This window comes from Salvia splendens, chromosome 1 (assembly GCF_004379255.2).
Source record: "Salvia splendens isolate huo1 chromosome 1, SspV2, whole genome shotgun sequence".
Classification (NCBI taxonomy): domain Eukaryota; kingdom Viridiplantae; phylum Streptophyta; class Magnoliopsida; order Lamiales; family Lamiaceae; genus Salvia; species Salvia splendens.
In genome coordinates, this window is record NC_056032.1 from 41,962,651 (window position 1) to 41,986,109 (window position 23,459).

The 23,459-nt window shown below is 38.3% G+C and overlaps 2 protein-coding genes and 1 long non-coding RNA gene across 5 annotated transcripts; all 3 read left to right on the forward strand.

Annotated features, from left to right (window-relative positions):
- Window positions 1–1,969: 1,969 nt before the first annotated feature.
- On the forward strand, window positions 1,970–7,281 carry LOC121752717. The gene is made up of 3 exons (XR_006040320.1): window positions 1,970–2,409; window positions 5,086–5,089; window positions 7,147–7,281. It is a non-coding gene; the product is annotated as an uncharacterized LOC121752717 (long non-coding RNA).
- A 6,242-nt stretch (window positions 7,282–13,523) lies between these two features.
- Window positions 13,524–18,568, forward strand: LOC121752723 (protein NPGR2-like). 3 transcript variants are annotated; one of them, XM_042147829.1, is made up of 8 exons: window positions 13,524–13,683; window positions 13,771–13,845; window positions 13,986–14,055; window positions 14,412–14,662; window positions 15,110–15,362; window positions 16,017–17,230; window positions 17,661–17,814; window positions 18,079–18,568. In XM_042147829.1, exons 4-8 carry the CDS (start codon window positions 14,426–14,428, stop codon window positions 18,396–18,398), a joined length of 2,178 nt encoding a protein of 725 aa, XP_042003763.1. In that variant the 5' UTR covers window positions 13,524–13,683; window positions 13,771–13,845; window positions 13,986–14,055; window positions 14,412–14,425; the 3' UTR covers window positions 18,399–18,568. The 3 variants fall into 3 exon arrangements, with proteins under 3 accessions (XP_042003763.1, XP_042003760.1, XP_042003756.1); XM_042147826.1 differs by lacking the exon at window positions 13,986–14,055; XM_042147822.1 differs by lacking the exon at window positions 13,986–14,055 and having other exon boundaries at window positions 13,528–13,845.
- A 2,049-nt stretch (window positions 18,569–20,617) lies between these two features.
- Window positions 20,618–23,020, forward strand: LOC121800709. The gene is made up of 4 exons (XM_042200222.1): window positions 20,618–20,874; window positions 21,277–21,380; window positions 21,499–22,630; window positions 22,722–23,020. The coding sequence occupies exons 1-4, from the start codon at window positions 20,788–20,790 to the stop codon at window positions 22,797–22,799; spliced, it is 1,401 nt and encodes a 466-aa protein (XP_042056156.1). The 5' UTR covers window positions 20,618–20,787; the 3' UTR covers window positions 22,800–23,020.
- Window positions 23,021–23,459: the final 439 nt, after the last annotated feature.

Here is a 23,459-nt window from a genome sequence, read left to right on the forward strand (position 1 = left end):
TTTCAGGCATCATTTGCTTGACCTCGTGTTAGATTTGTCGTGCAAAATACGTGATAAAACACCCAATATAGTATATAAATCAAAACAATTCTTTTGTCACATTACTAATATCACTATATGATGATGAGTAGCAAGGTTCACTCACAAAGAAACGTCCCCTTCTCATGGGAGAACGAGCCCGGCATCCGCAAGGCTACACCACCGCATCACCACCACCAGCAACAACCACCACGGAAGCTTCCACCTCCGCCGTGCCCACTTGCCAACTCTAGGGTTACCTATCATGACTTGCGAATCCCTCTCCCGCCGTGTGCGTTTCATCAGCCTTGGCGGTCGAGGAGGAGCTCGTCCAAGAAGATCGATGATCCTTTCCTTATTGCCTACAAAGAGGTCACAAGGAGCACAGGGGCAAAAAAGGGAGATCAAAGTTTTGGAGGATCAGTGATGAACATCTTTTCATGTAAACAATCTTCATCATGTGGTGTGGAACTCTCACAACTTCCTGTTTCAAGATCATTTAGAGATTGACCAAATATATGTATATTTTCATTCATTTTCAGCTATTGGTTGAAGAAAGAGTTATAGTAATAAAGAAAATATACTGTTGTAACCCAACATTTACATCATTTTCCAGAACAAATGATGTTGAGAATTATTTATGCAAAGCAACTTGTTTTTCCCATTTCTGCGTTCATGCATTTCATGGCCTAACAAGTTTACAGCTTCAACTTTGATTTTTTTTTAATGTCCTAAACTTTGAAAAAATATCTTACTATAGCCCGGTCAAGGGTACATATTTTGTTACAATTATCATTACTAATTTTCTGAAAATATGGAGTGGAGTATATATTTCTCCATGAGTCCATGACTGAATATATGTGCATCCACCCTGATTGCATCTTCCCTCTTGCATTCTTCAACTACCGTGTTTATTTGGAAACAATTTCTGAATTCTTGAATTATGATAATAATTGTAAAATAAGGGTGATTTAGAAAAAAAACTGGACATCCAATTTTTATCTTTACTAAACTTAAAGTAGCTATTTTATTACTTCAGTTTATTCTGTAAGGAAAATGGATTGAGTTATGGAAGTTATTATAGCATGTTGAGTAATTGCAAAACTTACATAGTTCTTGCATGGAATGATCCTAGTAGTATAGTACATAAGCATTCGAAAAAAGAAGATGTGTGTGTGTGTGTTACTTGCAATTCATTCAAATCAGTATACAATCATAAAATTCGTAGAAACTATACTTTTGAAGTGACTCAAGTCAACATAAAATAAAATATTAGAAACCTCAACGAATATATTAGAAAACAAATTAAGCAATTGCACTAGTCCTATAAAAGATCTCATTGAAATGCATGAACTAATAATATTGCCAATTTATTGCATAACAAGGTGTCTCAAGAATATCTTGCTTGCCTAAGAAACTTATTTTCAGTGCTAAAGATGGAGGGGAAAACTCACCAATTTCTGGAGAGGGAAGATATGGTATCTCCCCGAAGCTACTGAGTTGGAGTTTTAGACTTTCCAAACCAAAGGGGAGGCCGGACTCTGTATTTGGGGGTTGGTTCATCCTCTTTCTTGACCTCCTCTTCATCCTCCAACACGTCTTTAGAAAACGCGTCTGGATTGGCTTTTATGCAGTTCTGTAGAGCTACAAAAGGATGCACGCAGTCAGACCCTTTCTCTTCAGCCGTGCTCTTGAGGAAGCAAACGAAAGCACTGGAGAATTGGTCGCCGCATGGCCCACTTCGCAAGTGAGCAATGCAAGGGCACTCTAATGCCTTTTGTGCTTGTGCTTCAAGAGATTGGCTGCTGTCCTCGCCACCGTATGCAGCGGCTTCAGCAATTAAAGAATCAAGTGAAGGCTGTGCTGAATTCTCTGTTATTGGTGGAGAAGCTGCGGTTTTTGAATCCTCTGAAGTAGCAGCACTCTGTGATTGGCCCATTACCACCTGAAATATGGTTGAGTATTTAGAGAAATCAAAATAGACACTGGTTGCATTAAGAAGCAACAATACATACATGAAGAAAATTGGTAAGACTGATATAGGTTTCAAAAGTTTGGACTTGAAACGGGACAAATGCCACTTAGAAGGAAAAGCCATGCAATTTTACAAGATCATAAAGAAGAGACTGAATATGTAGTTGATGATTACATCATTATCCAGCGAGAACAAGTTAGATATGTGTCAAGAGGTACCATGAATATGTTCAAATGAAAATCTCACTTAACTGACACTTCCAACTTTCCAAATTTGAAATAAATAGGCTGTGGGGTTGATCCAGGCTAGTAACTAATTCAAGTAAACGTTATTCAAAATACATCTTATACCAGGAATACCAAGGCTTATGTGGTTTCTGATAATATCAAAAACTATACAAACTAGCCAGCGCTTGCGTAGACACTGTAAGGATTGAGAGCAATTTGTATGAAGTTGAAGAAGGTTGAGAGAGATGTGCGAAGAAAAATATTGTATATCGCTGGAGAGAAAAAACGAGCTACAATCAAGAAAGGAAAAACTTGGGGAAGAACAGAACTAACCACTATTTAACCTAACAAATCTAACGGCTAGTTAGATCCAACGGCTACGACCTAATCTTCAAACTAACACTCCATCGGACGGCTGCTGAGTGTTGCTGAGTTTGTGATGCTCGATTGAGCTTCTCTTTTTCTTCCTTGATCTGTGCTGATGCAATTGAGCCATCAACCTACAAACCTCCACCTTGATTGCTCAGAATGCCATCAGTCCATCTTGCATACATTCACAAGCTTCATGCATAGCTCAAGCTTGTTTTTGGGCAACGGCTTTGTTAACATATCCGCTGGATTCTCAGCCGTGTCCACTTTGAATATCTTCACCTCACCCTCCTCTATCTTCTCTCGGATGAAGTGCAAACGCACATCTATGTGTTTGCTCCTTTCATGATACACCGGATGCTTAGCTAAATATATTGCAATTGTGTTATCACAACCAATAGCCACCGAGCTCTGAGTTATTCCAAAGTCATTTAGTATCCCTTTAAGCCAATAGCTCTCCTTGACAGCTGCTGCAAGAGCCATGAACTCGGCTTCTGTGGTGGACAAAGCAACCACAGCTTGAAGGCTACTCTTCCAACTTATAGCAGATCCAAAGAGTGTAAAAATGTAGCCTGATTGGGACCTTCGAGTGTCCATGTTCCCAGCATAATCAGAATCTGACCAGCCAACTAAAGGCTCATCTGCTAACTCCCTTGCACCATTAAACAGAACTCCCAAGTTGCTGGCCCCCTTCATATACTTCATCAACCATCTCAAGGCTGACCAATGTTCCCTCCCATGATTTGACATGTATCTAGAAGTTGCAGATACAGCCTGTGCAATGTCAGGCCTCGTGCTAATCATTGCATACATAGTACTCCCTATTATACTAGCATAGGGGATCTTCTGCATTTCTGCTGCATCTTCATCAGTTTTAGGCGCTTGATCCATTGATAGTTTATAATGCTGGCTCATTGGAACCGAAACTTCCTTTGCATTGTCGAGGCCAAACTTTCTCAACATCCTTAATACATAATCAGATTGAGTCAGCCAAATCTTCCTTTCTTCTCTATTTCTTATCAGTGTCATGCCCAAAATCCTTTTGGCTGGGCCAAGGTCCTTCATTTCAAATGCAGAGTTCAAATCATCTTTGACCTTTTGAACCTCCTTCATGCATGCTCCGGCTAGTAGCATGTCATCAACATAGAGCAATAAGAAAGCCACAGCAACTCCACCAACCTTCTTGATGTAAACGCATTCATCATATCTGGAACTCACAAAACCAGTAGCAACCATGTGATCATCAAATTTCCTATGCCACTGCCTCGAAGCTTGCTTTAATCCATATATGCTCTTCTTAAGGAGACAAACCTTTCCCTTATTTTCTGGTTTGATAAAGCCCTCAGGCTGTTGCATGTAGATTGTCTCCCTAAGATCACCATGCAAGAAGGCGGTTTTTACATCAAGCTGCTCTAATTCCCAGCCTCTATTTGCCACAATAGCCAGCAATATTCTGATTGATGAGTGCTTTACCACCGGGCTGAAAACCTCATCAAAATCAATCCCTTGCTCTTGTGTAAAGCCCCTAGCCACCAATCTAGCTTTAAACCTTATCCCTTCATTTTCTGAAGCTTCAATCTTTTTCTTGAAGATCCATTTGCAGCTCACAACTCTCCTTCCATCCGGTTTCTCCACCAACACCCAAGTGCCATTTTTTAACAGAGATTCTATCTCTTCTATCATAGCTTGCATCCACCTTTCCCATTCCTTACTCTCCATGGCTTCATTGTAGGAGCAAGGCTCTGAATACTCAACTTCCTCCGCAACCAACAGAGCATAGAAAAGGAACTCAGCATCTGAATACTTAGCTGGCAGCCTGATAGTTCTCCTGGTTCTGTCCCTCGCAAGTCTCCAATTTCCCAAACTTGCTGGTGCTGGCTCTAGTTGTTGTGCATTTTCTCCATCTATCACTGGATCATTAGATGCTTCAGGAGTATCATTTAATGGTTCAAGCTCCACCTTAGTTGAAGGCTCCACCTCAATAGCTGAAGTGGAACTAGTTGCTGCACTGTCACTGTTGTGTGTCTTCTCTTTGAATGGTAGATCATGCTCCCAAAAAATCACATCCCTGCTAATTACAATCTTACCATTCCCAGGCTCTATACACCAAAGCCTATATCCTTTAACACCTGGCTGATACCCGAGCATGACACACTTCAATGCCCGGGCTTCCAACTTGCCTTGCTTCACATGAGCAAAGGCTTTGCACCCAAAAGTTCTAAGTTCAGAGTAACCACCATAGCTCCCATACCATCTGAAATCAGGGGTCTCCCCATTCAGGCTAGAAGAAGGGCATTTATTCATAAGCTTGGCCGTGGTAGAAGCTGCCTCTGCCCAGAATCTTTTTTCCCAATCCAGAAGCAAGAAGCATGCATCTAACTCTTTCCAACACTGTTCTATTGAACCTCTCGGCCACCCCATTTTGTTGGGGGTTCAATGGCACCGTTCTATGCCTCTTGATGCCTTTAGACTTGCAATACTCATCAAACTCCTTAGATAGGTACTCAAGTCCATTGTCGGTTCTGAAACACTTCAAACATGTCCCTTTCTCTGCCTCTACTTCTGCACTCCACTCCTTAAATCGGCTGAAGGCTTCAGATTTCTCCTTCAATATGTACAGCCATAACTTTCTTGAGTAGTCATCGATTATACTCATGTAGTACCTGCCTCCTCCAATCGATCTCTCTTGAGCGGGTCCCCAAAGATCACTATGTGCATAATCTAGAGGTTGAGAGGATGAGTGAGTGCCTCTAGGATAGGGCAATTTCTTGGCCTTTCCCAGAACACACTCCTCACAAGATATGGTCTCATCAGTGTCCGAACATCTCAGAACTCCCTTCTTCACCAATTCTTTCACACTCCCGGCTGATGGATGGCCCAATCTGGTATGCCACTGACTCAGTGTGCAAGATGTTACCATATGTGCTTCCCCAGATCTCTTGTTACAGATCAATGCAGTCATATAGTAAAGACTTCCTCTCCTTTCTGCTCTCATGAGTATTTTTCCATCTTTACACACCTCCATCCTTCCATTGGCAGACCTGAATGAACACCCTTTTCTTTCCAGGAATCCTAGTGATATTAGGTTCCGTTTTACATCAGGAATATACCTTACGCCGCTTAGAACAATTGAAGCCTTTGTATCATCAGATTTCAACCTTACTAAGCCAATCCCCTGGATCGAACATACCTGATTATTTCCCAAAATGACTGAACCAGTGGCTTGGCTTCTCCTATCTCCTCAAACCACTCAATGTTTGGACACGTGTGGAAGCTGCAACTGGAGTCCATGATCCAAGACCCCAGAACTCGATCATCAACAACGTTTAGAACCTCATTGATCTCCTCATCTTCTACCCCCTCAGCCGAGTTGACCGCTTTTCCTTCACTCTCTTGCTTCCTCTTCCATGCGAAGCAATCTTTCTTCAAGTGGCCCGGCTTCTTACACCAATGGCAGGAGCGGGTTTCCTTCTGCCTTGGAGAAGCGTTCTTGAAGAATTCTTGAGGCTTCTTGAATGGTTTCTTCGGCTTGAACTTTCTTACAGTGAGGCTCTCTGCATTTGATGCCGCGGCCTTCAACTCACCCTTTTGAAGCTCCTTTGCTCTTAAAGTCGTCTGAACTTCAAGCAATGTAATAGTTCTGTCCCGTCCATACAAGAAAGCATCACGAAACTGATCATAGGAATGCGGCAGGGCATTGAGCAACAAGATCGCCTTGTCTTCATCACCTATCGATACATCGATATTTTCCAAATCATCAACCGCTTTATCGAACTCTTCTAATTGCTCCAAAACCCCAGTTCCCTCCAAGAACTTATATGAGTAGAGGCGCTGTTTCATAAACAGCCGGTTCGCGAGAGACTTCGTGAGATAAAGATCTTCCAACCGAGTCATCATATTCGCCGCGGTCTTCTCCTTTGCCACTTCACGCAGCACTTTATCACCGAGACAAAGCACAATCGCACTGTGCGCTTTTGCCTCGATCTCAGCCTTCTTGGCCATGGCCTTTTCATCTAAGACCTCCTTCCCTTTCTCATCCTTATCGTCGACCGCAAGCGCCGATGCCAGGCCTTGCTGGATCAACATGGCTCGCATCTTCATTCTCCAGAGGGCAAAATCATTCTTGCCCGTGAACTTTTCCGCCTCAAACCTAGAGGCCATCAATCTTCGCGGATTCGCTTCCAAAGAGACGTAAAATCAGCTCAAACTCAAGAACTTCACTTCGACTTCCCACAGACGGCGCCAATTTATAAGGATTGAGAGCAATTTGTATGAAGTTGAAGAAGGTTGAGAGAGATGTGCGAAGAAAAATATTGTATATCGCTGGAGAGAAAAAACGAGCTACAATCATGAAAGGAAAAACTTGGGGAAGAACAGAACTAACCACTATTTAACCTAACAAATCTAACGGCTAGTTAGATCCAACGGCTACGACCTAATCTTCAAACTAACACTCCATCGGACGGCTGCTGAGTGTTGCTGAGTTTGTGATGCTCGATTGAGCTTCTCTTTTTCTTCCTTGATCTGTGCTGATGCAATTGAGCCATCAACCTACAGACACCATATACAACGAAAACAATAATCTACGGTATCTACCATAAGAATACAATATGGTATGCATATACCCAGCCCCATACCCATTTCAAGAACGAAACTCCAACCCGAGGGCCATCGAAAGCAAAATAAGAAATCTTGAACTCAAGGAGCATTGTTGGGGTTCAGATCTTACACCTAAAGTTAATTATCCTTACAGACATAATCCAAGTCATAAAAGAATTAACCCTAGAAATGGTATCCGGCAAGGCATTAAAATCCTCTACTCTATGCTCTCAAATCACAAATTTCAAGTCAGAACTCATTTTCAAACTCAATCCAGCTGCATTCCTGAATTAATTGTCAGACACACAAAATAATCCAGCACTCATACTATCATACATTCGCCAATAACGCACATAATCAAATCCAAAGGGGACGCAAGCAGGGCCAGTGAAACAAATCAAGGAAATTCAGTAAGAAACATTTCATCGAACAGCTGGTGGCCCATTTCAGAAACCGCATCAAATATCTATACGATTCCCCTCAAAATATCAATAGAGTTCAAATGTCATTCTTTGGGAAAAAAAATTACTGCTATACTAAACTAAACTTTTGGTTAACAGTGGAGTCCTAGAAACAAAACAGAAAAGAAACAATCGACAAAATCAAGAAATGTCTAAACATCCAAATCAACTTCCGATTATCAGTAAACCATATTAACTGCTCGCCTATTAACCGATGGAATGAGAAATTCTGTACCCCTGCGCGTGTCAGTGTCAAATGCCAATTGTGTGTGTGTGAGAATTGAGATAGAGAGAGATTATTGATTCACTTCATTCGTGGGCTTGTTAGAAATGAAGTGCGTGGAAAAGTATACTCAAATAGTAGTAGTAAATAGAATGTACTCTCTAAATTTTGGATATTTAAGTTAATAAAGATTCTAAATGAAATTCATAATATCATAAATAAATTAACATCACAATAACATGATATTGAAATGTTGTACTTATAATAAATGAAAAATTAAAATAGTTATAGTTTAAGGCTTAGATGTTGCATGCCATTGTTCTTTAATGTAAAGCATGGATGAGTTGATTTATGCTAACGAGATCACATTAGCTAAATAAAAAGGAAATTCTATTATGCAAGTGCAATGACATGCTCCACTCTATGTATGGTTCAAACTCTGATGAGTCGAACCTTGAAACTGTAGGTGAAGTGCTACCGAACTTGAAGGCTAGGGTTGAGTTAGTATTCGATTTTTTGCCAAATCGAACCGAACCAAAAATCAAAATTTTGTGAAACCGAAAACAGAATTGAACCGAATTATCCAAAAAATTGAAATTGCATAAATATATCCAAAATACAAAAATTGAACCCGAAAAAACGAAGTTGCAAAATATTTATAAAAAACCGATAATAACCAAAAATCCAAAATTAATTTTCTATAATTAGCACAAATTATACCTTATCAGATAATTAATAAATCCAAACAATTACCATCTTTATAAAATCTAAATATTACTATTACATCTATACATATATAAAAGGAGAGTTTTGGGGATATTTACAAAAATGTCATTTTAATTAAAAAGCTATTTATTGATTAAAATTATTATTATCAATAGATTTTTTAGATATGGCAGTTATATGAACGTGATTTGAAAGTGTGAAAAAAAACTGCTATAAGACATTCATTATGATTTAATTTATACTAAATGCTAGTATCACATTTCTAAATAAAAGTGTACAATATTATTTATTTTTGTAATAACTAGGGATAGTGAAAAGTTTTTTAATAAGACAATATAGATTTTTATTAAAATTATGAATGTGGAAAGTTTTGTTTCTATGGGAGTGGATTTGAAGAGACTAGAAGATGAAGAGATGATATTATGGCATGATTTTGTTCTTAATGAACGTGGAGTGCTAATTGAATGCATGTATTATAAATTCAATCATAGAAGCTTATATTTTTTTTATATTGCTAGACTATTTCGCAAGATACAGTAAGTTTGATTGCTGCATCGAAGTTGTATGATGTATATTTTGAATGTAGGGTTACATTATGTGTTTCTATGATGTATGGTAGAATTTTAAAGGTTTAGAAAATTTATTCTAACTTTTAGTTTTTATCTATTATTGTGGAGTTTTTCTTATAAAAGTTGGGGATTACAATGCCTTGGTTATGAAATAAGTGGGTAGATTTTATCAGAAGAAATATTTGTGTGTGCATTTGAAAAAAATCATTTAAGTTTCTGCTCCATCTAATGTGCTTTCTGGGGTACTTCTTTTACCAAATTAGGGGATATATCTCCGCCAAGAGGAGTTAAGGCCGCCATGGAGATGCAACGCAAGAGAAGAGCTCAAGTTTTAGAATCTGAAGGTATTTTTTGGAATAAATGAATTTAGCCTTCTGAGTAAGTGTTGAAAATTGTCTCGCTTTGTTATTTTTAGAACGTATTTGAACCCCTTTTTTCCGCAGCCATAACATGCTTTTTTGCACATTGTGGGGAGATGTTGTTGATTCCTATCTTCAACAACTAGAAATATATAAAGGAAAAATGCCCATTATTATTGTCCAATTTTGCAAGCCAACTTTGTTTCGCGGTAAGTGTCATTTTTGTATTAATTATATGTAATTTTCTGTTGCGACAAATTAATAACTTTAAAAAGTTAAATTTTAGGCACGATTCGTGTGAATACCCACTTTAATACATCTAGGGTTTACATCAACCAAGATATTGATGAGATTTCCAATTTCAAAGAGAGGTAAAGCAATTTTCCTTACATATTTAGAGTTTTGATTTTAAATCAATCTTTATTATAGTATTGACTCTCCTTGAAATGTTAATGGTCTTAACATCCACGTGATATCATCATAGGATTTCTGGTGACGTCGCTTTCTTGTCTCAAGAATCAATTTATCGTTGTACTGATACAAGGGTGTCTAATGAATTTGATGGCTTGATCGTAAAGACTCTAAGCTAAGATGAAATGGCTGTATGAATCCTAAATTTGTAATCCTTTCCATCTTTACTTTGTAACCACCTTTTCATTATGTATTATGTTGTGCATTATCATAACATGTACAAACTATAAAATCAATGATTTTTTGGGATATCTACAAATATTTGGAGTATTTTTTTGGGGAAGTTTTGTAATTTATAGGAACCATTTGTATCTGCATCTTGATATAAGGTGAAATACCTATTTAATTTTTTTGGATTTGGAAGCACGATAGATTTTGAATATTTTTTCTTTATGTTTTTTATGAAATTTTGTTATTTTAATATTATCAGAATCGTCAGTTAATTATATTTTAATTGATTGTTTATTGCATATCAATTTTATAAATTTGTTATTATTGAGTTATTGAATATATACTAAAATATAAATAATTTACTTATAGTTGGTATGATATTAAATTTTTCTTAACTGGGGCGGAGGGAGAATTTTATTGATATTTGGCTCATTTGTTGGTCATGATGAGTATATTTTAAAGTTAAGGGTTTATGATTTAGGTTTCAAGGTTTGGGTTTTTAGTGTATATGGTCACTATATTGCAATGAAATGAAGCTCGACTAGGAAGTGTCTCACCAATGCAATCTTAAATTATTGCAACGTAAACTTGCTCATGCAGTTATAACTCAACGGTTAATTCATATTTTCACAGAATTAAAATGCTTTTTAATTTTAAGTCTGATATTTAAATGTCAACACAAATAAGTGTTGAAATTTTAATGTGATCGTATTGACATTTTAAAAAAAATTAGCATTTAAATGCACTCTTGTGGCCATGTGGGGTTATTGTGATTGAAAAAGTATAATCCAAAGTAAGAATATGTCTAATATTCTTTTATTTATCATTTCACAAATTTTATTTCGCATAATGAAATAAATATGAAGAAATTAAAATGAGCCGTGCATCGCACGGGCGTGATACTAGTTTATGATAAAAATCAACACAAATGGAATTGTTTTCAAGTATAATATGTTATATACGTACGTATATAATACTATTAAAATAAAATTCTGTTTTTATACATCCGAATTAAACCACAATTTACTAAAAATTTAAGTCAAACCAAAAAAATTGAATTAAATATTCGATTTTAATAATTTCGCTCACTGGTGCTAGGATAAGGCAAATGGATTGAAGCTCAATAGAATAAGCTGAATTGTGGACGACTTATGACGGCCTAGGCGGCCATCCACAATAGGCGCCCAGCGACCGCCCAGCCGAGCGCCGGCGCTGGGCGGTTCGCTGGGCGATCTATTGCAGCCGCCTAGGGGGCGATTGGAGAGAGAAACCGCGCAGCGCTGGGCGGTGCGCTGAACGGTCCGTTCGGCGCTATTGCAGCGCCCGGATCGCCCAGCGCACCGCCTAGCGCGAAAAAATAATTTTTTTTTTCGAAACACTATATATACGCGCTTTGTTCGTCATTTTCATTCGCACCACTTGTTTTAACGAGTATTCTCTCTATCTTAATTTCTGTTCAAGATCAACGACGCAAAATGAGTAATGCTGGTGGTAGTAGTGGTGGTAGCGGAGGGGATGCTGAGGAGTACGAACGTCGAATGGCCGAGGCGTTGGACGCCTATACGACCAACGCGATAAACCAATGGATGGAAAGGGCCTTGCAGCCGGCGATACCTCGACCTCCCCCAGTGGTCCACCGCCGCAGTGTGATTGATCGGGATCACGTAGCTGCACATCAGCGCCTATACGAAGACTACTTCGCGCAGGAGCCTCGGTTCAACGCCAACCTTTTCAGGCATCGTTTTAGGATGACCAGGAGCCTGTTTATGCGTATTGTCAACGCTTTGGAGTCTCGATATCTGTATTTCCGCTTCAGACACGATGCGTCTGGCAGACCCGGCCACACACCTATTCAAAAGTGCACTGCGGCAATCCGGCAGTTGGCCTACGGAGGCGCGGCAGACATGTGGGACGAGTATCTCCACATCGGTGAGACGACTGCCTTGCAATGTCTGAAGAATTTCTGTCTGGGAGTGATAGAAGTATTCGGTGATCAGTATCTGCGAAAGCCTACCCCCGAAGACTGCCAAGATCTGTTGCGGATGCACGGGAGTCAGCATGGGTTCCCGGGTATGTTAGGCAGCATAGATTGTATGCATTGGGACTGGAAGAACTGTCCCGCAGCCTGGAAGGGGTTCTACACGTCCGGCTACAAGGGAAAGAATCCCACGATGATCCTGGAGGCCGTAGCTGATTACCGGCTTTGGATTTGGCACGCGTATTTTGGGATAGCTGGTTCGAACAACGACCTCAACGTCCTCAACTCGTCGCCACTTTTCAACGAGCAGTGTCAGGGCGTCGGTCCGGCCATCAGTTTTGTCGCCAACGACAATCAACATGATATGGGCTACTACTTGGCGGATGGGATATACCCTAGGTGGCCCGTCTTTGTGAAGACGATCCGATGCCCAGGAGATGCGAAGAAGGCCTACTTTGCGGCACGGCAGGAGTCGGCGCGCAAGGACGTGGAGCGCGCATTTGGTGTGCTCCAGTCTCGATGGGCGGAAATTAAGGGTCCAACACGTTTGTGGGAAGTCTAATGCATTGCTGATATCATGTACGCATGTATTATCATGCACAACATGATTGTCGAAGATGAAGGTGGCGAACTGACCAATTGGGTCAACGACGATAATGAAGCCGGTCCAAGCCACGGCGTGGCCGCCCCCAACGTACGGAGTGGGGTACCTCACGATGAAGCCGGCCTCTTACAAGCACACGCCGACATGCGCCAAACGGCGGCTCATATTCGACTCCAAAAGGATTTAATTGAAGAGTTATGGGCACGGAGGATTGACCGCCGTTAGTTTTTTTTAATTATGTAATTTTTTTTAATTAATGTACTTTTTATATTTTATTAATATTAGTGAATTTTCTCGTTTTTGTGTCGTAAATTTAATTACGTATATTGTGTGATTTTTAATTATTTCATTTTGTATATATTTGTTAATAATGATGTGGATAGTATGTGGCTGGGCTATGGCTGGGCTATTGCTGTGCTATTTGCTTGTTTTGATGATGTGGCAGGAGGATTTTTAGTGCTGATGATGTGGCAGTGGCTGGGCTATGGCTGGGCTATTGCTGGGCTATTCCTATTGTGGATGGTCTTACAATGTTTTGACCGAGGAAGGTTGAAATTTATTTAATCGATAATCAGACTGAGAGAAATCGTATTTAAATGTGATTATAATAATGAGAAATGTTCGAATCATGTAACAAATATTTTACAGATTAGTAAATTAGATGTTATACAACGAAGTCCATAGATAATAATCGCATGTAAATTACAAAATAAATAATTAAATGTGGCACACATTTGACCTTAAATTCGGCAATAGTATTTAATGTCACAACTGCTGCTTTAAATGCTGAAATCTTCTTCCTCACGCTCTCCGTCAAATTCCGTTTTCTCTCTCCAAAGAATTTCGCGCAGACCAACTGTGGAGAAAGCGGAAGGATCTGTGGCGTTGGAAACACTGCAAAAAGAGAGAAATTGTGGAAAGGAAAGCGAAGTTGTAAGTTTGAGTTCTCTGTTTTGATCATCGGAAATTCTGTTTAGTTTTGTCCTTGGGGAAAAAACGAAATTATTTGGGAATTTCCAGTGGTGAGATGTGGACTGGTGTTAATGAGCTGTGGACGTCTATCAGCTGTGCCTCTTGTTGTTATGATAGCGAAAGGTGAGATACATATCAAGTTATCTTCTGATTATTCAAATTTTTCTGTTTAATTTGATAGTTTTTTGTTATTTTTTAAGTTTGCTTTCCTGTTTCGAATAAACTCTGAGAATTCTTGTTCTCCATGCGTTTCCCTCCAATAGTACATAGGTTGATTTCTATGATCATTGGTGAATTGTGAATTGGTGGAATGAGTTTGGGGGGATCTATAAGGTAAGAATTTCTGGTTTTGATTAATTGATTCATTTGTGTTTGTTAATGCTTGAAGTTTCTTGTTTCATTATGTTTTTCTGAGTCCATGCTGCCATGTGTTCTGATTCTTTGTGTTAGTTGTTTTCTGATGAAGTCTTTACTGCAGCTTGTGTTCATGATTGTTTAGTGGGAATTTATTTGTTTTTTCTTTGTTGATGCCAATTAAACCAAATACTACCTCTATTGTCAATATCACAGTTAACAAAATCTGTGTTAGCTGTTTTCTGATCAAGTTTTTTATGCAGCTCGTGCTCATGATTATTTAGTGGGAGTTTATTTGTTTTTAGTTTGATTTCATGCTTGTTCGGATTCGATAGGGACCTGATACACTATGAGGGATGAGAAGCAGATTGGAGAACAACAGAGCAAAAGAGCTCGTACTAGGCTGGGAAAGATAATGCAGTGTCTTTGCACAGGGGAGCGACTACATGCAATTGAAATGGTAGCCAAAGATAGTTCGGCTAGTGTTCATTCATCGCAACCTGGAGAAGCCGAAAGGAAGCCTGACACAGGCAACATCGAAGAAGCTGAGACATCACTGCGAGAAAGCGGTTCTTTAAACTATGAGGTCTTTCTCTGATATTCTTGATGCAAATCTTTATTCATTGTCTGATAGAGTAAAGGGCCTTTTAGAGGAAGACAATATCAAATTTTCTTATGGAATTACTGGAAAATCATAGAAAAATGGAAAGCCATAAAAAGTTCAAAATAATGCTCTGCCCATCTCCAAAGGTGTAATCAACTACTTGTATTTTGGAAACAAACCACATAATTGGTAGTTAATTATCTAAAAACAAGGTAAGCAAAGATTGTTTGGATCAGTTATTTAGATAGTTATGGTAGCAACATAAGGAAAGACTCCATTAGACTGTCTTCTCTAAGCCAATCTCTAGCATTCTCTTTTACTAGTTCTTTGGCTGAGGTTCATCAAAGTTAGATCATTAGTGTGCTTCTTGAGAATAACTACTTCAATGTCTTCAATCGCAACTTGACAATGTGTTGCTTTCTTCTACAGGAAGCCAGAGCATTGTTAGGGAGGTATGAATATCAAAAAGGAAACATTGAAGCAGCTTTACATGTGTTCGAAGGGATCGATATAGCTGCTATAGCTCCAAAGATAAAAATCACGCTCTCAGTAAAGGGAGACACTCGTAGGAGACGATCACAGAATTATGCAGCCCCTCCAATGTCAATCCATGCAATTAGTTTGCTTTTTGAAGCAGCCTTTCTGAAGGCAAAATCATTACAAGCACTTGGGAGGTATAAAGGTATATCATCCATTTGTTTTTTGTTTGGCCACATGTAGTATCTTGCAAATAATAGTCTATTATTATTGACTAACTCTTTAGAAATTATATGGTGTTTTCATTGATTCAGTTAGCACTCATATGGTGTAATGAGTGTCATTTTCAGTACCAACCATGAACTGTGAATTTGCAGAGGATTTTAGTTAAAGGAAGCTGCTCTCGTTAAGCAGCGGCATACTGCTAATAAAAGAGAACAGTGTCATCAACTTTTAAAATGATTTCACACCTAACTATTCCTCAGATTTATTTGTCTAGCATATGCATGTGAAAGCTTTCATTTTTTGTGTCAATCTCTCTCTTATTTCCCTAAACCTTGTGTTGGGTCAGGGAATACACATTCCTTTTCTCGAGTTTGCTCATGTGAAATATTAGTTTTAAATCTTTTCATTTTTTGTTGAATTAGTTTTCTTAAGTTATTTTCTGGAGTCCCTTTGTGCATCATTTATTAACCTTTTCAGTAGTTTTCTGTTCTATGACTGTTCTAGTGATTTCAGTCCATATCATTGTTGTTGCTATCAAAGGGCGGTGAAAATTTGCTGAGAGAACATAAGTCTTCAAACTTATTTCACAGTTAATTGTGAATAATGATCTGAGTCTTTCCAATCATCTTTGCAGAAGCTGCTCAGTCATGCTCAGTTATTCTGGACATTGTTGAATCATCATTACCAGCTGCCTTCCCTGAAAACTTTGGTGGTGACTGTAAATTGCAGGAGACTCTAAATAAGGCGGTCGAGTTGCTTCCAGAATTATGGAAACTGGCTGATTCTCCTCGTGATGCAGTCGTGTCATACCGCCGGGCCCTTCTCCATCACTGGAACCTGGATGCACAAACTACAGCCAAGATCCAAAAAGAGTTTGCCATTTTTCTACTGTACAGTGGAATTGAAGCCATTGCTCCAAACTTGAGAGATCAAATGGAGAATGCATTTATACCCAAAAACAATAATGAGGAAGCCATTCTTCTTTTGATGATTCTTTTAAGAAAAGTTTCTCTGAAGAGAATTGAGTGGGATCCTTCAATTTTAGATCACCTTTCATATGCATTATCCATGTCTGGTGGACTACAGGCTTTAGCTAATCAAATCGATGAGCTGCTTCCTGGAGTTATAGATCGAAAGGAAAGGTATCATACCTTAGCTCTCTGTTATCATGGAAACGGTGATGGCACGGGGGCCTTGAACTTATGGAAGAAAAATTTGAAAACTCAAGTGGATTCGACTTATTTATCCGCTTTGTTATTCATTTCAAAGATATGTGGAGGGAATCCTGAGTATGCTGGTGAAGGGATTAATTTTTCTCAGAGTGCGGTTGACAACTTGCATAGGGGATGTGATCAGTTGATGGGTGTTGCCCAATGCATGTTGGGCATCTCACTGTCAACATATTCTAGGCTTGCTGCAACTGACACTGAGAGAGTTCAAAAACAGTCGAAGGCACTTAAATCCCTGGAAATAGCTGGAAGAGTTACAAAAATGAAGGACCCTTTCATTAATTACCATTTATCAGTAGAAAATGCTGAGCAGAGAAAGCTGGATGCCGCACTTCATCATGCAAAAAACTTGCTTAAATTGGAGAGCGGTTCTAATATTAAAGGATGGGTCTTGTTGGCTCGAATATTATCTGCTCAAAAATGTTTTTCCAATGCTGAAACTATCATTAATGCGGCTTTGGACCAGACTGGAATATGGGATCAGGGAGAGCTGTTGAGAAGTAAAGCTAAGCTTCAGCTTGCTCAGGGTCTAGTGAAGGAGGCAATTCAAACTTATTCTCAGTTGCTTGCTGTCCTTCAGGTTCAACTTAAAAGTGTTGGTTCAGGGAAGGAGCTTAAGGTATGTAGCACTAGTCACTTGTTTGGCATGTATGCAACACATTTTATGGTCCTTGTGTTATACGCTATTTGTGAATGATTGTTTGTGGAATTTAATATTGCATCATGGGTTATACATGCAACTTGCTAGCTTCCAAAAAGGATGTTTACTACCATGAGCTCTTTTCACCATTTATGAAAAAGGTATAAGAGATCTGATACTGTGCTAAAGTCCATGCAAAAAAGTTGTTTTCTTCTGATCAATGGTTTATTGGGTATATTCAACTCATAATGGACCTTAATTGCTTCTAAGTCTGAATAGGTTCAACACTGCCCTATCTGAAATCTCATGCTGTGACAGTGCCCTATCACGTCTTTAATTCCTTGCATGCTAACTTATCTTACCTTTCCATAGCTGGCTCATGATGAAAACCCTTTTACTGAAATGACAGGAGAACCGCAATCGTATTAAGAACTTAGAGCTGGATACATGGCTTGGTTTGGCTTCCATCTATATCAAATTGTCTCGGTGGCATGATGCTGAGCTGTGTCTTTCAAAATCTGAAGGCATTACTGCCTTTTCTGCCTCTAGATGGCACACCGCTGGTAATCATGCTTGGCCTTTTATTCGTGTCAAAATCCTTTCTTATTACAATCCATCTTTTACTGCTCTTATATGTGGAACAACACACTATTTACAATTTACACTTATATGTGGCTCTTACTGTGATCTTGTCCATAGTGTTTGCATCCAATGGATGAAAATATACTTGTAAACAGCAGTAGTTGTTATTTCTCCAATAGATGGAAGTATACACTTCGGCTTATATGATTTTCTTAATACGAACTCATCTTGGATAATAATTGCAGGTATGCTTCATGAAGCAAAGGGAGACAAGAAAGAAGCTCTGAAGGCATACTCGCTCGCCCTGGAAGTCGACACAACACATGTCCCAAGTCTAGTCTCCAAGGCTAAGATTCTGATTGGCAGCAGTTGCAGGTCCCCGGCTGTCATAAGAAGCTTCCTGACAGAAGCTCTTCGACTCGATCATACGAACGCATCGGCTTGGCATCATCTGGGCCTCCTTCACAGGGATGTAGGAGGTAGTTTATCAGCTGTAGAAGCTGCCGAATGTTTCCAAGCTGCTGCTGCCCTCCAGGAGACCGAACCCGTTGAGCCATTCCGATAACTTCCGTTTCCTATTTGTGAGCATCCTTTGTATATTGTTGAGCAAAATAATTGTATCTGTTCCATTTAAAGAAGGTAATACAGATACAAAGTTTTTGGGTCTTCCATAGTTTTCCATATTCTGGAAATGTGATTGTGATGTGAGTAAAAGAATCCAGTTTTGTTTGATCATGCCGATTTTGATTTTTATTGTTTTATCTTCATTATTCATGAATTCGTTCCTCACTTTTTTGTTCGTTATATAACTAAGGATTTCAGTTTTTACCAGTAATATGCCTTTGTTCATTACTTCCTAGACCGGAAATAACAGTACTAGTATATTATTAGTACATGTAAATTAGATGGTTAGCTTCTTTGCTATGACAAATAGTACTAGTATATTTTAATATGATGACTAGTTAAATTGAATATTCTAAATTGGGGTTCTATAGTTCTTTCAGAATACGTAAATAATCATTTCCGGTGATTTATAAATGAGAGAATTATATTTTTAATATTTGAATTTTGCTATAATATTATTTTCGGACCATGTTCTTTACACATCTCTAAGACCATGTTTATCGGAGACCTTGGTCCCTCTCTCTCCTCCATGTCATTTACAAAAAAAAAAATAGAAAATAGAAAACGGTCTCTCTCTCCTTGACCTCTCTCTCCTTGACCTGTGGTCGACCAAATGAAAAATGAGACCTATGGATCGCTCCCTCTCTTCCATGCATTCACCAATGAGATTTTGCCATTTGGCATAATTTCATTGGTACTTAATTATTTTTTTTAATAAATCATTTATCTTTAATATATTATATTAAACAAAATTAATAATTATACCAAAATTCATAGTTTTTCGTTCTCTATAAATAGAGGTCAAATTTGCTATATTTATTTTATAATTTTTATCTTTCATTATAATCCATTTTTATTTACTACAATTTCTTTTTTTAGTACTATCAATTATTTACCCTTAATTTTGTTAGTACACAATGCAATTTTGTTTTTGGTTTGTTTGTCTATATTTTTTAATTTGTTATTTTTGTGTTTTAATAATTTTACAATAAAAAAATAATTTAAAATAAATAGAATCTATTATTTACAAATAATATAAAAAATAACATAAAAGTAAATATATAATAGTGTGGTTGGGTGGTCATTGATAAATCATGAAAATATGTGTGGTTTGGTTGGATGAATATTAATGATGTGGAAGATGATGTGGAGGAGATAGAAATGAATTAAATATTGAAAAAGTGGATGGTTGGGTTGGGTTGGGTTGGAGGGTTGCTGATAAACATGGTCTAAACTTTGATGTGGCATTGATGAATTTCACTTTTTTTTAAAAATTACCAAAATGCCATTCAACATTTTAGGGTTATTTTTTGGTCAAATTTAATTACTCCTATTTTTTATCCCCTATTATCTCTTCTTTCTTTTTCAGATTAAATAATTATCATTCAAAGATTCTCTCTCATCTGTATCTCTTTCTCATCTGATTCTTTCTCAAGAGGGTAATATGAATATGTAATTATATATCCATCCAAATTAAAAAATCATATACACTATATAATATAAATTGCTTTTAGATCATTTAATTTAAAAAATAAAGAAAACAGATGAGAGAGGATATAAAAAGTACAAAAAATGATAAAATAAAAAATCCTAAGGGCTTAAAAGCTTTTTTGTCTATAAAAAGTCTAAAAAGTGCAAATAGGTATAGTTTTAGAGGATTTTTAAATATGTGTGGCTAAATTTTTTAAATATTATAGCAATGTTTAGATGCCATTTAAATAGTAGTAGTAGTGGTGGTGGTGTTTGGTAGTAATAGTTTAGAAATTTGAAAATATATGTACCAAATAATCATGCAAACTAAGTTAATCAATCAAATCATAATTCATAAGTAACCGTTTATTTGCCTAAAATTCAAATTCAAATTTAAAATAGGGATAAAGCTTAATATTCTATTCATACAAAAAGGTTGAAAACTTAATATTCTATCATTCTATGTTTAGTGCTTTGCCTCCCTGTATATTTATCCAGTCATAAATATATTAAATACTGTTATTTAAATATATTTAAGAAATAAATCTATTTAAAAATGAATTAAGTATGCATAATAGTAAGAATTGAACTCCAGAAAATACTACTACTACTACAGGCAAACTCTAACGGTCACTTCCTTTTTAAGTAAAAAAATGATTAAACCCTACCCCTCCAAAATCGACCGTTTCCACCCCTCACCTTTTTCCCTCTCTTCTTCATCTCTCTCTCTCTCTCTGTTTCTCACCCTCACTTGTAAGAAGACTAATAAGAGATGGAGTCTCACCTCTGATCATCTGAACGGAAACTTTTCCCCAAATCAAGAGATCGAAATAAGCGCTCTACGCTTTTCCTCTCCGAAAATGGGCTGTTTTCTCGGATGTTTCGGTGGTGAAAAGACTCAGAAACGCCGCAGACATAGAGCTCATCGGGCCAGCCCTCAGCGCCATGTAACCACTCTCTCCTTTCTTCTTCACCTACATTCATTTGAATTTCATGGAAATGTCTGAGAACCGCCCGAATTGTTGGTCATTATTTGAATTTTGGGGTTTTATTTATGTGTTTTAGCTGTAGTTTTTGTTTGATTAGGTTTTCTGTGTTTTAGGGGTAGCTTTTGTTTGCCTTTCCTAGAAATTGAACTTGTTATTCATGCTTCTATTTCCTCCTTTTGTTTCATTGTGTATTGTTTAATTTAGCTGAATTAAGGAGTAGGATCCCACCGCTTGTTCAATGCACTTCAGTTCTGTGTTCTTATTCGAATTGGTGAAGGAAGAAGTGCTTTCTTCGGTATACATTGTTTATCTTGTGTTGTATTTGGAATGAGTGATTCAATCATAAATTTTGTGATGCAGAGAAACAGAATCCAAAATGTTCAGCAGGAGAACAAAATCACTCCAGAGCAGTCTGTAGCAGAAACTAACCCTGCTAACATGCTTTTGGAGGTTTTGGAGCTGGGGTGAGCCTTCTTGAGCGAGCTTATTGAGCTGGATTGGATATTATGACATTGATGTTTTTTTTATTTTGCTTTGATCCTTCTCTAAACTACTGAAACTTGGATTAAATTTGGAGTGCAGAAATAAATCTGAGGCGGTGGAGCAAGGGAGCCTGAGCCCAAGCACAAGCCCAAAGAAGAGTCCGAGCCCGAGTCCTAGAAAAAGAGTTACGTTTAACTCAAATGTCATGACATACGAGCATGTTCGAGTCCATGACAGCATCGAGTCATTGCCAGATTGTGCTGCGAATGAGGAAGATTTGAAATCACCAAGTCATTCGCAGTCATTACCTAAAGATGATGATTCTGTTGCATCCAGTGTTGCGTTGTATCCTCCAAATCATAGGTATCATAATGCTAGAGAAAGCGATGATGAAGCTGAAGAGTATGGGGATAGCGATTTGGAGGATTTGGATGATGAGGATGACGATGAATATGATTACTACTCTGATGAAGATACTGATGCTAGATTTCCTGGCCATCGAGTGTGGTCTGAATCAGTTGAAACTGCATCGATGGAGTCGAGGACAGGAAGCTCTTCACCTCCTGCCACGAGGCAGGAAGTAGAGAGTTCGATGTTGAAAACTCAGCTACCTGACGAGGAGGCCAAAGAATTCGGATCAAAAACCAATGCGCGAGATAGATGTGATTATATCAATTCAGTGCTCAACCCTGTTGAGAACATTACTCAATGGAAGGCTGCAAAATCAAAAGGGACAGCTCTAGTGAAGCCAGAAAAGGAGAACTTAGCGAACTTTGAGGCTCCCCGTATGTCGTTTAGCTCAGAGCCTATATTCAGGCAGGCAGCCTCTAGTTTGAAGGCAAAGTCTCATCAGTCGAAAAATGCAAATCAAGAAATAGCTGTTGATGCAAGTCTTTCAAATTGGTTAGGTACTCCTGAAGTTGCACCCTCCAAGAAGACTAGCTTCAGTGGCTTCGAAACAATCACTAAATCCCCACAGACGACCACATCAGAAGGTTGCACTTCTCCAATGAGCTTCGAAGATAGGCCAATTTTAGGCGCACTGACAGTTGAGGAGCTGAGGCAAATCTCAGCAACTCCCTCCCCGAGGAAGTCTCCTAGTCGAAGCCCTGACGAGATGCCCATTATAGGGAGTGTTGGTTCCTATTGGAATAACTCGGGTTCAGCAAAGAATTCTGGTGAAGCCGCATCTTTTAAAGGCATACCAAACACAACCAGCAAGTACAGAGAGGTGTGTACATTATTAATATTTGAAAATACAAGATATTTGCATTCATGACATGACGGGATTCTCTTACTAAAACGTTATGCTATATGCGCAGGACAAGAAAGTGAATTGGCACTCTGCTCCTTTTGAGACGAGATTGGATAGAGCTCTCACCAACATAGGTGCTGCATGAGCTTAAAGTCTATGAAAGTGTGTGAGAACTTTTTCCCTCCGTTGTTTCGATTGTTTCTCATGTCTTAGAAAGTGAGAGGTTTGTTTTATGTTTGTGAATGAATTACTACAGTGTTTTGTATGCATATTTAATTGATTTTTTCTTCATATTCCATGTAATATTTATGTATGATCACTCGAGGTTGTGAAATAAAAACATTCCATATATGGTGATTGGATTGATTGGCTTGTTTTCTTGACTAAATTTATGTATAGAGACTGACTGCAGCAACATCTTAGTTTCTCTATATAGTAGTAGTACTATGGTAATCTTTATGAAATCAGCTGTCTTACCCCCACATTGTATAAGAATGGGGCCAGAAAAGAATAATCCAGAGAATGACAATGGTCGGAATCGTGTTCTGCCTTCCCATCAATCCATGAGAAACGGGTAACGATGAACGATAACCCCATGAGCCGTAGCCGTTGTTGATGGCGTCGGAAACGAAACTCCGCAACCATCCTACAATTTTCCTTCTTAATTTCTGCTGTTGTTTCAAAAGGAAGTAAAATATAGTGTAAAAAAATCATCTAGATGGATACAGCTTCAATTCTCACACACCTATTCTCGCCCTGTTTCCTCGTTTATGCTCTGCTTTTTCATTTCAAAAAAAATTAATAA

Bases quoted from the DNA above. Each gene is read 5' to 3' on its own strand.
- LOC121752723 (XM_042147829.1), top strand. From the start codon at position 14,426: ATGAGGGATGAGAAGCAGATTGGAGAACAACAGAGCAAAAGAGCTCGT. The intron at 15,363-16,016 runs GTATATCATCCA...TCATCTTTGCAG, and splicing joins AGCACTTGGGAGGTATAAAG to AAGCTGCTCAGTCATGCTCA. The intron at 17,231-17,660 runs GTATGTAGCACT...CTGAAATGACAG, and splicing joins GTTCAGGGAAGGAGCTTAAG to GAGAACCGCAATCGTATTAA.
- LOC121800709 (XM_042200222.1), top strand. From the start codon at position 20,788: ATGGGCTGTTTTCTCGGATGTTTCGGTGGTGAAAAGACTCAGAAACGC. The intron at 20,875-21,276 runs GTAACCACTCTC...TTTGTGATGCAG, and splicing joins GGGCCAGCCCTCAGCGCCAT to AGAAACAGAATCCAAAATGT. The intron at 22,631-22,721 runs GTGTGTACATTA...CTATATGCGCAG, and splicing joins CAACCAGCAAGTACAGAGAG to GACAAGAAAGTGAATTGGCA.